This window comes from Vulpes lagopus, chromosome 22 (genome assembly GCF_018345385.1).
Source record: "Vulpes lagopus strain Blue_001 chromosome 22, ASM1834538v1, whole genome shotgun sequence".
NCBI lineage: Eukaryota > Metazoa > Chordata > Mammalia > Carnivora > Canidae > Vulpes > Vulpes lagopus.
The window spans coordinates 27,821,406-27,837,529 of NC_054845.1; the positions used below are offsets into that span (position 1 = coordinate 27,821,406).

The 16,124-nt window shown below is 43.1% G+C and overlaps 1 protein-coding gene across 2 annotated transcripts in view; it reads right to left on the minus strand.

Annotated features, from left to right (window-relative positions):
* EPHA4 (EPH receptor A4) overlaps positions 1-16,124 on the minus strand; it is a 142,287-nt gene that overhangs the window by 18,529 nt on the left and 107,634 nt on the right. For both annotated transcript variants that reach the window (XM_041737404.1, XM_041737405.1), the window contains exons 7-11: positions 15,012-15,171; positions 13,656-13,767; positions 5,156-5,214; positions 3,425-3,538; positions 2,973-3,158 (exon numbers count right to left, since the gene is read on the minus strand). In XM_041737404.1, coding sequence (XP_041593338.1) covers positions 2,973-3,158; positions 3,425-3,538; positions 5,156-5,214; positions 13,656-13,767; positions 15,012-15,171 — 631 coding nt within the window. The remainder of the gene's footprint in view (positions 1-2,972; positions 3,159-3,424; positions 3,539-5,155; positions 5,215-13,655; positions 13,768-15,011; positions 15,172-16,124) is intronic.

Consider the following 16,124-nt stretch of genomic DNA (forward strand, 5'->3'; position numbering starts at 1 on the left):
TTTCCTCAATTATTCTAAACTAATACCTTTCCCACCCAGAATAGACTCTATTCTGAAAGGCCTTCATTTCAGAGGCAAAAATTAGGAAGAGCAGAAGCTTTTCATTTCAAAGCAGTCCAAGTTACTATTTTTTTTTCATTGTGTTTTTGGTGTCATGTCTAAGAAAGCTTTCCAAGGTAAAACTTTTGGATGAAGAAACAATACCACGGAGACTTCATTTTCAGTGATGAATGAAAGCTGGCAGACGAACCGGAAAGTGTGGTGTAGATCAAAGGATGAACAAAACCCACTTCCGGTCTCTCCCCTGGGCTGGAGGGAGTGGTCTCTGGACACCTTTTCTGTCCTCCCTCAATATAACATGTACGAAGGCCTTAGTTTTAGACTCCTTGACCCTCTACATCTGTGGCCACAGACAGAACCAGTGCATCTAAGTGAGTTTTAATGAACCCGCCTCAATCAAAAGATTGAGAAAGGTTGACTCTCTTGCATTAACACCCACTCCAATTTCACCAGATCTCTCTGGAAGGGTAGACAAGAGAGTGGAAGACCCAAAAGAAGAGGACGGGGGTGGAGGGAGCTAGTGGAACCTATAGTCTCGTCAATTTAAAAAGTCACTCAAGTAACTGCCTGTAATGAATTCACGCGCTTCGACGTCAACTTTGCACCCTTACACCTCCCCCCTCTGAAGGTTGGCACCATCTTTACAATTTTTCTGCATTCCTTCTTCAGTTTATTAAAAGGATCCATTTGTCAGAATCTTTATGAGCTCTCCAAGAGAAATAAAGATGAATGTCTCCGTAAGCAGAGGGGCTTATAAAATGGGTCTCAGCTGGGCTCGGGGATGGATGTGGCTCCTCCCCTGCAACAGGCAGGGATGCGGTGGGGGGAGGCCAGGGTTGGGGCCGGGGACAACTCCTCGGGTGGAAATTTTAAATCATTTTAATTCAGTGACAACTGCATTATGCAAATGCATCCAGTCGTTTATAACAGTTACAGCTGTAATAGCTACGGGTTTTAGAGGCGCGGTGGGACTTTAATACAAAGATCCCCTGTTTCTTCTCTCTTCTGCAGAGGTGCTATGAAAATCACTGTCTGCAGCAGGAAAAACACCCCAAGCTGAACAGAGTCTCCTTTTGAGAGAATGGACCTGCAGAAGTATTTAAACAGAATGTTATCTTTCAATTAAAGTAGTGGAGGGCTCTGGGCAGCCCCGAAGGCCACGGGCAACAGAAAAATATCCTGTCTGTAAAACTAATCTTAAAAAGCAAATAGAGCTATTCTATGCTAATTATAGCCTTCGCTTTAGGTGGAAAATTATATACCCTTAGGTAGGAACCAAGGTTCCGTTTCTGAAGGATTCTGATGATGGGGAAAGGAGTCCTTCTAGAGACGTAAATAATAGCCGTTAACACCTAGGGAAGTTTTCTGTTGTTGTTGTTTAAATTTGCCAAGCATTATGCTAAATACAGGCAATATTTCATCCAAAATAACCTGAGGCAAGTTCTATTTTTCTATGGTATAGATGAGTAAACCGCCAGCTTGAGCCACTAACTAGGCAAGACCACAGGTGCTGTACTAGCAGAAGCACCCACAGAAGCACCCACAGGCTAAGGGCTCTGGTCCTGGGGCCGAAGGGTCTCTAAGTCTGCTCTAAGTCTGGACCTGCAGCTTTGATTTACCTTCCTACTCTTTAGAGATGCGAAACTCACTGGGCCCCACCCCACCTGCTAAATCAAACCTGAGGATGCGGTCCAGGAAGCCGTTTTAACACATTTTCCAGAATTCTGACATATGTTTGAGGATCTCTGAATGAGTGTACACTTTCTCTCACGTTTTAGTAACCTCCTTATTTTCTCTTCTTAAAGATCACGGACTCTTGTGTCTCATTTCCCGCTCTGCCCCAGACCTTATGTTCAAATTACTTTTTTTTTTTTTAGATTTAATTTATTTATTTCATGAGAGACACACAGACAGAGGCAGAGACGCAGGCAGAGGGAGAAGCAGGCTCCCCGCGAGGAGCCTGATGCGGGACTCGATCCCAGGACCCTGGGATCACGCCCTGGGCCGAAGGTAGATGATGCTCAACCATTGAGCCACCCAGGTGCCCCCTTCGCTCCCCATTGCCCCCTTCCACCCACTCTGTGCATGTTGAGTGAGGATGCTTGTCACAGGCACCTTGAATCAAGTGAGAGGAACCTTGGCCTTTCTGGAGACATGGTCCCGGGGCTTACAAGATCTTGACTTGTAGTCAAGTAGTAGGTATTGCCACTCCTGGAACAGAGCCACATTCAATAGCAATCACTTCACCTGAACTGTCCATGTGGTGCCTTATAAATTGCTCTTAGCCAGCCTTACAGATGTATTCAGGGTTTGCTTCACAAAATGCATCTGTTGAGCTGTGTCGTATTTTAACTGAAGCGTGGTTCACAGGCTCAGCGAATGCTAATAGGCTAAAAAAAAGGGAAGGTTCATCCAGGTGTTACTGTAAATAGGTGCTGAACAGCAACAGCCATAAATCAGGCCGAGCAGACAAGCAAATCCCCCAATATAATAAAGATTTCCAAGATTCACTCCCTGCATCTGGAACTGAAGCTTCGAGCACAAGGTGTGGCGAGGTTTTGTTGTGTTTTATATGAAAAGTACTTAAATTTTATTTTGCTTACCATCTGCTTGCGCCTACCCTGTGACAATCAGTTTGGTCTAGCGGAGGTTTGAAAGATGGCGAGGCATACCAAAAATCTGCAATATTAATTTCCCTAAAATCTCACGCAAGCTGCCTTGGAAATAGGGAATCAGCCTAAACCGTAGACCCATTGAGAGCTGACTACAAGATTAATGACTTGTCCTGCACTGATTTCCTCCTATTAGCAATCAGTGGGTCTGCTCCATCTGTCATTTCCCTGGAAAGAAAATGTGTGTTTAATTTGCCAGTAACTTCTAAGTTGGCTTTGCAAAGGGAGCGACCCACGTACATTTGGTGACAACGCCTTCCAAGTGAATTATGTTCGGGTGGTCAAACTGTCCCATGATGCTGGCCTCACTCAGGAAGTCTCTCCTCTGTTTGTCTGTATAACCAGCTTTCAGTGTCTTGATGGCTACACAGATCTCTCTCTTGCCAGGCACTTTGAGACGCCCGCTGCATACTTCGCCAAATTCACCTTTGAGAGAGAAAATGCATCAACTATGGTCCAGGAACACATTCAAGATGAAAGAGTAATAGCTAACATTTGTTGAGTAAGTCTTACATGCTGGGGGCCCTGTGCTAATGTTTTACATAGATCAAGGAAATTTAATGTACACAGATATTTACATATATACATGTATATGCAATAACATTCATACATATTTGTATAATCCGCATAGGTATATTTAGCATCTACAAAGAAAAAAAGGCTAATTATTCAGGAGACACTCAGACACTTACCAACTCCTATGACTTTTTCAATCTTAATGCAGGAGGCGTCGATTTCTTTGGCAAATTCTCGAACTGCTTGGTTGGGATCTTCATATGTAAAGGGATCCACGTAAGTTCGAACACCTAAGTAATACACATGCGAGAGGATGGCTGAACACTTCTCAATAACCGCTAATAAACTTCAGTTGTCCGGGTCTAAAAACACTTAGTACAGAAAGTGTTCTTAGCATGACAAAAACGCTTAGCATAGACATACGAAAATGTTTAAATACTTGCTCTGGTTTTCATTAGTGGGTAAACAAAGAATTGTTAGCTACTTAAGAGGCTACAGCTCTACTGACTTCCTGGAATGTCTTCACACTTCAAGGATGAAATTTGAAAAACAACCCATCCAATGGAGGAAAAGAGAGTTTTTGTGCAAGAAAATTTGGAATGTGTTCGCTGAACACTATTGTCCAGATCAGTTGCTCATGTCGTACCTACCAGCTCAAGCTATCCCTTCTTAGGGAAGACAATTGGAACTTTCTTTCTCAATTAGCAATGTCTACAGGGTGTCCCCTTTTGCCCAATATCTGGACCGATTAATCATGTGACCAATAATTAACAAGTGAAGATTAAAGCTAGGTTAAAACAGACCAGAGAGATAACACCAGCTAGCTGATTTGAGAATTAATCGGACCTCTGCTTTTATTCTGCTTTATAAAGAAGGTGCTATTACTAAAGACATTGACGTTCATCTGGAAGCTTCAGCTGGAGAAAATGTTGTTGCCTCATTGTGAATGGTCTGAATACCAGGAAGTGTAAATTCAGCCAAACCCTACAATCAACTTGCAGCCTAAATCCAGAATATGAGCACTGAACCCAGAGATGTCTGGGACAAGGAGCATTAGTAATTATTGGGAATGCTCCTTTCCCTGCCAGAGCTCCTTGGACTTTGGAGCACAGATTGGGCATGCCCTTGATTTTCTAGAACTATCAGTTTTGTCCTCATTCAAATAATAATAATAATAATAATAATAATAATAATAATAATAATTTTTAAAAAAACATATACTACATGCAAATCTTAAAAATATGTTCCTGGAAAGAAAACAAGGTGAATAAATAGAAGGTTGTCAGATATCCCACATCCTTTATCACTTTATACGCTGTATCCAAGAAACTCTCAAGATTCTTCCTACCCATGGTCTCTGTCTTCCTTTTTCTTCCCTGTGCTGTCCGATAGGGTAGCTATTATCCATGAGTTGCTATTTAAAGGTAAATTAGTTAAAATTAAATAAATTTAAAATTCACTTTCTTATTCACACTTGCTACTTTTCATATACTCAGAAGTGCATGTGGCTCTTGGCTGCTGTACTGGATATACAGACAGAGAACGCCACCATCTCAGGAAGTTCTATATTGTGCTCCAGGAGAGTCATCAACCTTGTCCAGTTAAGAGTCTTCTATCTTGCTCACTTCATGCCAAGGCCAGTTCCTCAAATTTATTCTTCGACCCCCAAATAACCAAAGTACATTAAAGAAAAATCTAAAGGAGTTTCCCCAACCCCCGTCTTTAATCTCACTTGAAACAATCCCAAATCACTTATGTCAGTTGGATACCCTGAAGTTCATTATTTAGATAATTCTGTGAAAGGACTATAATATTAATAGCCCATGTGAATCTAATTTAGGCATTTCTAAACTAAAAACATGAGACATGCTCTAAAAATAAAATTATTTTTAATCCAATTTCTGTACCTTGATTCAAATGTTTCTCTTCATCTGCTTCTTGTTTAGCTTTACTGTATTTACTCCGTCTATTAGAAAGAAAAAAAAAACCCACAATTATTTTCAAAAGTTATATGCCATTAGTCCTTTGCTACCATGCTATAAGTCACGCAAATTCACTGTGTACATATCACAGATGAGTAAAACTGAGGTTTATGGAAGCAAAATAATAAGGTGAATAACTGTCACTTTGGTGGTGAATAATGGTTTCAAGCACAAGCAGTCAGAACCCAGAGTCTGCTCTTAACCACAATACCAAATTGAAGTGACAGAGCAAATATTTTATAATATAATTTCAAATCTCTAGAATAAATTTATCTTACTGAAGACAGATTATAAATTTCTTGGCTAGTTTCCCCATGCATACTCTGAATTAAAATTAGTTTCCATGGGAAAATTCTGCAGAAATCAAGTGGCAATAATCTTCACTACATGTTAGGTAACAGTAAGTCCTGTTGCTATAACCACAATAACCACGACCACAAAAGACTCATTATCATATTATATGATATTCTTAAAACAATAGTTTTTGTGGTTATTGGTTTCAGCTGCTGCTTACAAACTCCTAAATTATTAATGAAAATTTAAAAGGTAAATATTTGCTTTTTACTGGATTACGTTCCTTAAGTGTTTGTAGAAAACGTGCAGGAGTAAAAACGGGAAGTTTCCATTTGTAGCCGAATTATCTTTCCAAAGAGATGGGGTATGGTCTTATAATTGGAATTCTGTTTTAAATGTCCTAAAGACATGAGATTGTGGGGGTGGGGCAGCTGGATGGCTCAGTTGGTTGAGCACCTGAGTCTTGATTTTGGCTCAGGTTATGATCTCTCAGGGTTGGGAGATCAAGCCCCACATGGGGTCCTGTGCTGGGCCTGGAGTCTGCTTAAGATTTCCGCTCTGCCTCTCCCTCTGCCCCGTTCCCCACCCCCGCCACCCCTAACGCTCACACTATCTCTAAAATAAAAAAGAAAGAAAAAGAAAGAAATGAGATTTGAGTGTTATAAAAATCCTGGAAATCAGAAATCTTGAATATATATGAATCTTAAATGAATAATTTTGATACAGTATATGTGTATATACATGTAAATGTGTTTGTCACATGGATCGAAAAATCAACTCAGTTGGTACGACAGCTTTCTACGGTTTGGGAAGATGAGGCCAAGTAAGTGGATAAAACGTGTATATTTATGTTTCTGTCCATGATGTAAAGTCCACATTGGAGTTCCTCTCATGTTTTCTAGGAGTTTCACAGGCCAGGTGGGTCGAGACTCTTGTAGATGAGGAAGCTAACAGATGACCTGCAGGCCACAGAGCATCTCAACAGTGTGGCCCCGTCAGAGTCTAGAAACCTGACCCCCGATCTCTGAACAAGCAGAGAAGGATGGGATGATGGCAGAGAAGAGACCACAGCAGAGAAGCCCATGTGGCCCTCGAGGTGACCAGACAGGAGCCCCAGCGCCATCCCCACATCCGCTCCAGATCCTCTGCCAGGGGAAGCCAGCGGATGTCCCTCCCTGGGTGGGTATTTCCCCTGCAAATAATAGTATCTTGCACTTTCCCACTGCATTTAGCTTTCCAAGGTGCTCGGACATAGCATCATCCCCTCCCCAGACTGTTTACGAAACAGGAACCAGAGACTCCGTCACTCCAGTGAAACCACCAAGTGTGTGGAATCCAGTCAAACGATAGCTTGCGTTTGTACTTTGCTTTTAACTTTTTACAGAGCCGTCATGTCTATTATTTTTTTTAAGGATTTTATTTATTTATTCATGAGAGACACAGAGAGGCAGAAACACAGGCAGAGGGAGAAGCAGGCTCCATGCAGGGAGCCCGACGTGGGACTCGATCCCGGGTCTCTAGGATCACACCCGGGGCCAAAGGCAGGCGCTAAACCGCTGAGCCCCGGGGGCTGCCCTCATGTCTATTATTTAATTGCATCTTTGCAGCAAGCGGGAAGCAGCCAGGCGGACAGACCCACACTCAGTTCCACGGAACAGGTGAGGGGTGTGTGTGTGGGAGGCAAGTGGTTCCCCCCCCCTCCCCCCGCCCATGACCCTCGCAGCAAGGACGGGAGTGCAGCTGCCCAATCTGCTCACGGTCTCACCTGCTTCTCCTACTACAGAGGAACTCACATCAAGATCTCGAGTGAGAGTTACTATAATACTACATTTTATATCAGTAAATCCACTTAAACTGGGTTCCGCTGCTTTCAGAATCCACTGCTTCATGAAAGAAGCGGAACACGGTGAAATGTCCTGAAACCCAACGTTTGCCATGAAGGATGGAGCCCCCCCCCCCCCCCCCCCCCTCCCCGCCCCCTTCCCCTCCTAAAGGAAATAGAAGAGTGTAAGGTCAGGAACTATGAAAACAAGATTTTATGTCGGGGAAACGCATGGCTCGGTCCCAGGGGTGTGATAGGGTCCTGCCAGCCTGAGCGATTGTATCTTATCAGAGCTCCTAAAAGCATTATCTAAAATTACAAGTATATCTCTTGAACCACTTTAGATCGCCAATACCGATTTGAATGTCTTTCCTTTAGAGAAGCAAAACAAGGTGCAGAGCCCGAGCTTTGGTACCAACCCTGAAATGCCAGGGAGTTTGTCAAAAACCCTGTAACGGGCCTCCAGCTGCCCAGGAGGGCAGTTATCTGTTTTACATCAAACACATCCATTAAATACGTGCAGAGCCAGAGGAAATGCAAAGTGGCAGGAATCATTAATTATAAGGCCGACACGCCCATCCCCTCCTCTGACTCCTAAACCCAGTAGGAGGAATTAAAGCCGAGGCCAAGGTGTATTTTTAAAGAAACTCCTTGACTTGCAGTGTTACTTGGGGTGGGGGGAAGGGGGGGACACCCTCCGGGAGCACAGAAGATGCTGGAAAAGAAGTACCAGGACTCACTGGGTTAATGGTAGCCTGTTCGCTTTTCTGGAATACCCTGGAAGCTCAAATGCCTAAGTCCGGCTCTACCTTTGTCACCTGATGACCCTTTCTGCTTGGCTTCGGGGAGGGGGCGGGGAGGAGGACACTGTGTCCCTCATTGTTCCAAGAAAGAAAGCCCATTGAGGTTGGTCGGCCAGGCTGGAGGGAACCACGACAGCCCAAAGAAGTGCAAACCTCTAAATTGACATCCCAGGCGGGGATCACCTGAATGGCAGAAAGAAAGCTTTGTGAAAGGTTTTCTAATTACCAGGACGGGGGACAGGGGACAGGGGAGCTGATTAAACCTGGGCGGGAGGGCAGCCACTGGCAGGGGAGGCTCCCGGGGGGAGGCACGCAGGGGCCCTCCCCTCCGCAGGTGGGGCTGCGAGGTGGGGCCCAGGCCTCCCCCCACCCCGGCTGGTCCTTCTGGCCCCCGACTGTTCAATAAAACAAACAAAACCCCGGCAGGGCAGGGGGCCCCAGCACAAACCCCGCTTTTATTAAAATACTAACTTCCCTGATCAAGTGGACGGGTTTGATTGATGTGGTTCACTGTTCCAAAACTAATTAGCAAAAGGTAAGTAATTTATGCAGCTAAAGTGCAGATTAAAGAAGATAAAGCAACGTAATAACTAGCACGGCTCCAGGAGGACCCTTTCCGGCGTTTAACGGCATCACCCGTGAAGATTCATAGAGGCCATCCTTCTTTTCCCCTTCCTTAAGCTGTCACTGTCCTCGCACCAAATGACGTCTGAATGTTCTTCGCCAGCAACATTTTGAAATGGTCGGAACTGAACCGCACGATCGCGCGCAAGTTGTCTCAAAATGCTCCCGCAGCACCATCTGCCCCCTAATTGTATGAATTTACATGACTTCATCAGAGCCAATTTAGGCCACCATTTGAGGGTGTTCATTCTTATGTGATCCTAATATTCCAATTAGGACACCCGGGAAGACGGATACACTCGGAATAGTCCCTGTTGGCGCGTCACGTGGACACTTAGCTCCCCAGTGGAGACTCTGCGCCTTCGGATGAAGACAAAACCAACTCACGACGTCGGACCTTAGAGCGTGCCTGGGGCTGGCACAGGAGTTCACGTCTTAGCAATGCCACGAGTGGCACCGGGGACCCCCCTGAAGTGTTAGTCTGCTGGGGCTGGCAGGGTGAGCTTCCGACACAGCTCAGTTTTTTCAGTTCGGAAGACGTGAACATCGATCGGAAGTCCGGAAGGATGGACTTCGGGACTCATCAGGCAACTAACTAGCTGTGAGAACTTGGTTGAGGTCATTGGTTAACCTGCCCTCCAGGTTCCTGGTTCACCGTGTTAGAAAGAGGTAGGTTCCTAAACCCTGGGCCATTTGTGCACTTCTTCACAAATTTTACCATCTCCTTTTTTTTTTTTTCCTTAAAAAATCAAGTCACTTTTTTTTTTTTTTAATTTCTAGTGAAATGGGCACATCTACCCTAACATAAACGGATGTAACAAAAGCCCAGTAGCACCAGCAACCATTAGAAGGTCAGTATACAAGCCTCCGTGCCTGGTTATCAGGAAATACTTGCCTCCGATCACCAAACTGTCCTTTCGAAATGAGACTCATCTTATATTCTAGCCCTTTCTCAAAAGTTGTCCTTACACAATAAATTAGTATTGAGGGAAGACACACTGGCCTCAAGGAACCCGGATTAATAATATTTGGGACATCCTGACGAAATCACTTATAAAGGGGCGGAGGGTCAGGGAAACATCATGTTCAATCATTAGTCCCGGATGTTATGACCTTATCATTGCATTTTATGATGCCTAACGTTAACAGCACTTTCAAAAATCACTTTAGAAAGCAGTAAAGTGGTTACACTACAGAGACCACAAGTAAATACCTAGGAACATGGAGCCATGGTACCATGCTGCTGAGAGAATGTACATACGTAATTTGGGATAAGTTTTCTAGCATCACTAGATACACGGAGCACAGTACCTGAACAACCCAACAGCAAGTACAATTCTGTGCTCTGAAAGCTGAAATACTTGAATTCTAATTCAAGGGATGAAGAGCACACTGGTTGTAGACACTTGTTGAAAAAAAAAAAAAAAAAGCAAGTGAATTTGCTTACCACAACGTGGGTGGTAAAAACATACAATAGGTCTTAAGTCAACTTACTTTGATTTTCATTTTAAATATATAAATATATAAATAAAATTTATAAATGGGGGTGGGGGTTGGATTCTTTCACCGAGATCCCTAAATATTTACTCATCCAAGTGGGCCGAAAGGAAAAAGTAGATCTTCTCATTGAAAAAAATGGAGATTACCTTGCCTTGCCTACAGCTCAGGCTTTTCAGTATAAAGATATAATGAAATAAATGCAACAATTGTTATCAAAAAAAAAAAAAAAAAAAGCAAGATACCAGCTGTGAGCCTGAGGCCATTTCCTCTTTCTTAAATGACAAATTAGCACCAGACAGATTTTTCTTTGAGGTAATCAGGAGGGTTGAAACTTTTCTCACAGTGTAGGTCCTTGGCCTCTACTCCTGAAAAAAAATCTCACATGCCATCACCTGGTGGGACTCAGTTGGAGGAGAATCACCTCATAAGGGATCCCTTTGTCTAGCATGGACTCTGCCATCAACCTTCTGTGGCTCCAAAGAGTGACAAGCAGCCCTATCATTTTCTGGGCCAGGGTGTTCCATTTGTTGCTTTCCCAGAAGGCTGGCAAGATTATTTGGGGGCGCCATTTACCACCTTTCATTTGTACTCGCACTAAAAGCATGGATCAGACTTTTGTCCGCACTCCGTCTCCTCGCTCTTCACCTGTTCTTGTCTCATTTAAACATCTGTAGTCCAATGTGACAGAGCACACAGCCTGCGTGCAGAGAAGAATCAGCTGAGTGCGCATCGGCCGCAGCAAACCCTGTCAGCTACCTGGCTCCAGGCAGCCTTTCCCGTGACAGCTTTATGGCCCACACTAAAGAAGAATCAATAGCAGGGCAAGGGGTTGACATTTCATTTTCTAAAAAGTGATCCATTGAGGACCAATCACCAAGCAGTGTTTATCAGCCTTGGGAAGTGACATTTTTTTTTTGATGGGGGAGAAGGGACAAGAATCATCGCTGGGTAACTCGACAGGCTCAATTCTCTAAGGTAGGACTCATAATTGGAAATCCAATGAATCCTCCTCTATCAATCCTCCCTTAAAGAATAAAGTGATCAATAAAAGCAGAAAGAAAATTAAGTCATCAAGTGTGCGATTCTATTTTCTATAGCTTCAAGCTTTTAATAAGCTCATCTGCCTGCATTATATTTTCTTGCATTTTTCCTTTCTTTTTGTCAAAGCAGAACACCTGAAAGAAACTTATCATGAGGTGACTTGTTCCTAATTATTCTGGTTTCACCGGTATATTTAAGGTACCTTGGGGATGGGGGGAAGGCAACCCTTAAGAGAAGTTGGACCAGTAGACAAAGCTTCCCATCAACATCAAAGAGAAGGTGGAGATGCAGATAAGATCCACTTTCTCCAAAGGCGTGCTCTCTCAAATGGTTCTGAACGTCACGTGGTGCTGGATTCTAACCAAGGATTATTCTGATGTGGAGGCAATTAAGAATTTTCTTTTCTGATAAAATTTTATTGATACACACTGTAGAATTTTAAGACACAGAAATATGTAATAATGAAAACAAAAGCCCTTCTAATTTCCACAAATTCCCCCAACCCACTCCTCCCCTCTGCTATCGGATGGATATATTATTGCATCCAGTTTCCATGTTTGTGTGTCCAGCACATATATACACAAAACTAAAAGACAATGAACAAGAGAGAGGCCCGTCTTGATTGATTTCCAAAATCAAATGCCAGAAAAGGAAATTCCAATTGTGTTTGGGCCAAATTGGAGTTTCCAAAGGCTGAGCTACATTAATATATAGGGTGCAGTGGGCATGTCTGTGTAGGGTCTACACGTGCAGTCCAGCAAAAGGATAAGTATTTGTGGTGGATTTTACTTCTTCAGGAGGGAACTCACTGCTCTAATCAAACACACAGCTACAGACTTTGCACCAAAAAGAACAAATACAATGACAAATGTAGGTGGTGCCTGCACGCACCAAGTTCTTGTTCCACACTGCACTAGATTGATTGATTTCTGTAATACCAGGACATTTTGGAGTGTGGGAGTAGAGGCATGATATTAATAGATACATGAGGCAGCTGAGACCATCCGGGCAACTTAGGATATACAGTCATCACCCTAAATGAGAACGTACCACAGAGTGAGGAAAAAGTATGATGGTTTGTTTGCTCAGGCCAGTGGCAATAGCCAGAGGCCTTGTTGTGACATCAGTGAGATCACCTACAGGAGGGGCAAAGAGAGAGGGCACAACAGACCCTAGCCAGGGTATCCAGTAGGAGCATGGCTCCTGGGTATCCAGGTGGAGCTCTACCACGAGGGCAAACTAATGAGCCTAGGTAAGCACTGTGTCTGCCTGAGTATCATTCTACTCTTCTGTTATGTGAAAAGGTTCATATTGAAGAGGATCATTTTGATGACCCCTGGGTTCTGGCCTTCTTGAAACCTTGTGAAATAGCTGATGGCACAGGCGAGTGAAGGTTGGAGAAGCCTAGATGTGGGCACATCTTGGAGATGAGTGGCTGTCCCTCCTCCACCCCATTCCCCGGGAGCCCTGGGTAGTGTTAATAAGCACATGGGAGCGACAACGATAAGAAAAACTTGTTCCAAGAAAAGTAGGCTGCCAAGCCGTTTCTATTTCTCATTCTCTTTTCTAGGTTGGTATTCAAGCATTAAGTTAGAGTGTAGACTCTCACAGAATTAAGTAATCTGCTGTTTTAGAATCATTTCCAAGAACAATGCCATGCCCACAGCATGCTTAATGGAAACTCTCTAGAAACGCTGAAGGCCTCTCCTAAAAGAAGGCCGAGGGGCAGCCCCCGGATTATTTGCTTTGGTTACAATTATTATTAACCGAACTCAAGTTGAAGCACCTATTGTGTGTTAGATTAGCTACTGTACTGACCAAAATTTCCCTGTCAGCTAACTCTTAGAGGTAGATCTTCTAAAATCCTCTATCCCTACTTCATAAGGAGGGAAGAAAAAAAAGACTTAAGGAGTTTAAGTAATATAGCTGACAAATGGCAGAGCTTAAATTTTGGACCTAAGTTTTATATGGCTTCTTTTTCACCTTTGGCAGTAAGTCCAGGCTTAAGAGGGGTATAAATGTAACACCTTACAGCTTGGAGTATCTAGGAATCTCTCATTGGCTTGCTCATTGGCTGGGTTTTCAGGAATTAGCTGGGTCTTTCCAGGACTGTCAGCTGTGAGGGCTGCCGGGGGCGGGTGGGGGGGGGTGGGGACACAGCCAGCAGCTCCAGTAGGGGTGTCCAGGGATCAAAGCAGAGAGGAAGGAGCTGGCCATACAACATGCCCCATTTATGATGCTAATCAAAAGCCTCAGCTTTGTGGGGAAGAGACAAAAAGCTCCCTCGTAAAAACTGGGATGGGGGGCTAGGGGGTGGACAGCAAGTGGCTTAAGTGCTTACCTCCTGCTGATGACAAAGGCCGCGATGAGAATGACCACCAGCACCACACTGCCTGAGACTGAGACCAGAAGGACCGTGGAGTTGGCCCCATCTCCGATGATCCGGGAAGGCACTGGCAAAGAGAGTTACACAAGGATCACCTTTGGCAAGACCGTGAGAGCTCAAATCTCTGACTGGGTCATCAGTGTCAGTGTTCTGAAGCCACTGGGAAGGCGCATGGCCTCTTTTGCCCTTTGAATGCATTTATGGAACAGCATGTCTACGACAACCTCAATGAGATGAAGACTTTTTTTATATTTGTACGAAGAACGTCAACCAGAAGATTCTTATTAAACCCTCTGGGTAAACATTACTCTTTGTTGCTTCTTCTTTGTTTTGTTTTGTTTCTAGTTTCAGCCCAACTCATATTCAGTGATCTGATGCATTCCTTAGTGAGAAAGACACTTGGCAATTTCAAAAAGGACAAGTAGTTCCAAATATCTCCCCATCCCCCACCCCCCAAACTATCAAAAAACCTGTGTATTAAAAAAAACAAAAACCAAAAAAAACCCCCCCCAAAAAACCCTGTGTACTATTGCCCAGATCAAAAGTCATTTCCTCCTTGAAGCCTTCCAGGAATAGCCCCCAAAATGTCAAACCCCAACAAATTCTAGAGTGCTTTCTCTTCTGCTTTTTTTATTCCTACTTTATCGCACAATTCATGAAGAACATTACTTTCTAGAACTGATGTTGAAGATGCTTCTCCACTATCTCCTTATCAAGTAAGTTCAGTTTGGGTTTGTTAATCATCTAGATGGAGCTATCAGTGGGCTTATTCAGTGGGCAGGTCCTTTGCTAACATTTTCAAGTCAACCAATCAGTCCAACTCACAATGTTGAGAGTTGATGTGTTTGTCCGAAGGGTCTTTAAGAAAACAAAATAAAACAAAACAAAATAAAACAAAAAAACAACTAAAACTAAAAAAACTAAAAAACTAAAAAAAAAAAAAAAAACTAAATCTGACTTGATTTAAACAGATTCCTAGAAATACATAAAAGAAAATACATTTGGTCTTTTCTTTACTCTTCCCAGGAAAAGTTCCTATCTTAGGTAAGATAGCTAATGCGACTCTCAAAGTAGTCCACTCAACAATCCCATTTTTTCCATGATTTATAGAAGACTCAAGAAAAAGAAAACATTTTCTAATCATGTCAACCCTTCTTAAGGGTTCGATACTATGAAAAATGCTCTCCTCTAAAGAGCAGGAGCTCTTCTAGGTTACAGACTTCGTCATTTCAAACCGCGTTCATTGCATCAGAATGTTCACCTAACCAAAAATTAGGGACAGTTCCTCACATTTCACTGTAATGTTGGTACCTGTGTTGGTTGTGACCTCCAGGGGCTCGCTGAAGTCGCCGTAGCCAGCTGCTGTCCTGGCTCGGACATGGAACACGTAGGAAGTCAGGGGATTCAGGCCTTTGATATCTGTGTTCCTGGCGGCCGTCCGGACAATCCGGTAGCTTCGCTCATTCTGATCCTGCATCACAGGACGACAAAATTGGGGAAGGTGGCAAAATAAATCTCCCACTTACTCTAGATACAAAATTAAAGGGACCAAGCCAGTGTACTCAGAAGTTGAAAGCAAACTGATCGACAGACTCTCTAAACCTCCTATTCTCCTCAGTGTTGGAAGCGCCACGGTTACGTCTCGGATACGGAAGGACATGTGGATTTCAGGTGGGATCACGGTTGACACCCACCATATACAGAGTCTTTACTGATGATCTTTTTTGAAAAAGAAAATCAGGTGACGGTTGGTGGCTCTTCTCACTCCACGGCCAGGAATTTAAAAGAAATAACCATAAGCAGGCCTCTCGTCTTTTTTCTATTTGCCGTCTAGAAAATGTCAAAAATGTTGTAATCGGGTTTCAGTGAAAAATAAATCCTGTCCCTTTTCTGCTTTTAATAAGGAAGCCAATAAGTGATTATCTTTAAAAAGAAAGAGAAGTCAATTGTTCGTTTTCTAGACAATCTTGAATGCAAATAGCTCTCTTCAGAATTCTGTCCTTTAAGAGAGACACGTTATTTGTAAAAATAATGTCTTTCTATAACTTTAAGAGGTTGAAAAATGTAATTTTCCTTCCCCGATTTTCTATTAAAAGTCATCAAAACCCACACCTTGATTCTGAATAGCAGTGATCTACTTAAACAGATCATTATTTCGACTTTTATGAGTCACTCTCACTGATAGAAGGCTTATATATAAGAACTTCTTAGCTATCTTGATTTCCATTACTAGAAAGAAAAAGTGGTTATATTAGAACGCAATGTATTTTTCCTATTTTTCAAGATAACCAACTTAATACATAAAATTCATAATTGGATCTGATGGGGGAACAAAATGCATTTGGTTTAGGATTCGCTGGTATTCTGGATTTATAACTGGCTAAAAACTGAAGAGATAAAGGAAAGAAGGAAGGAAGGGGGAGG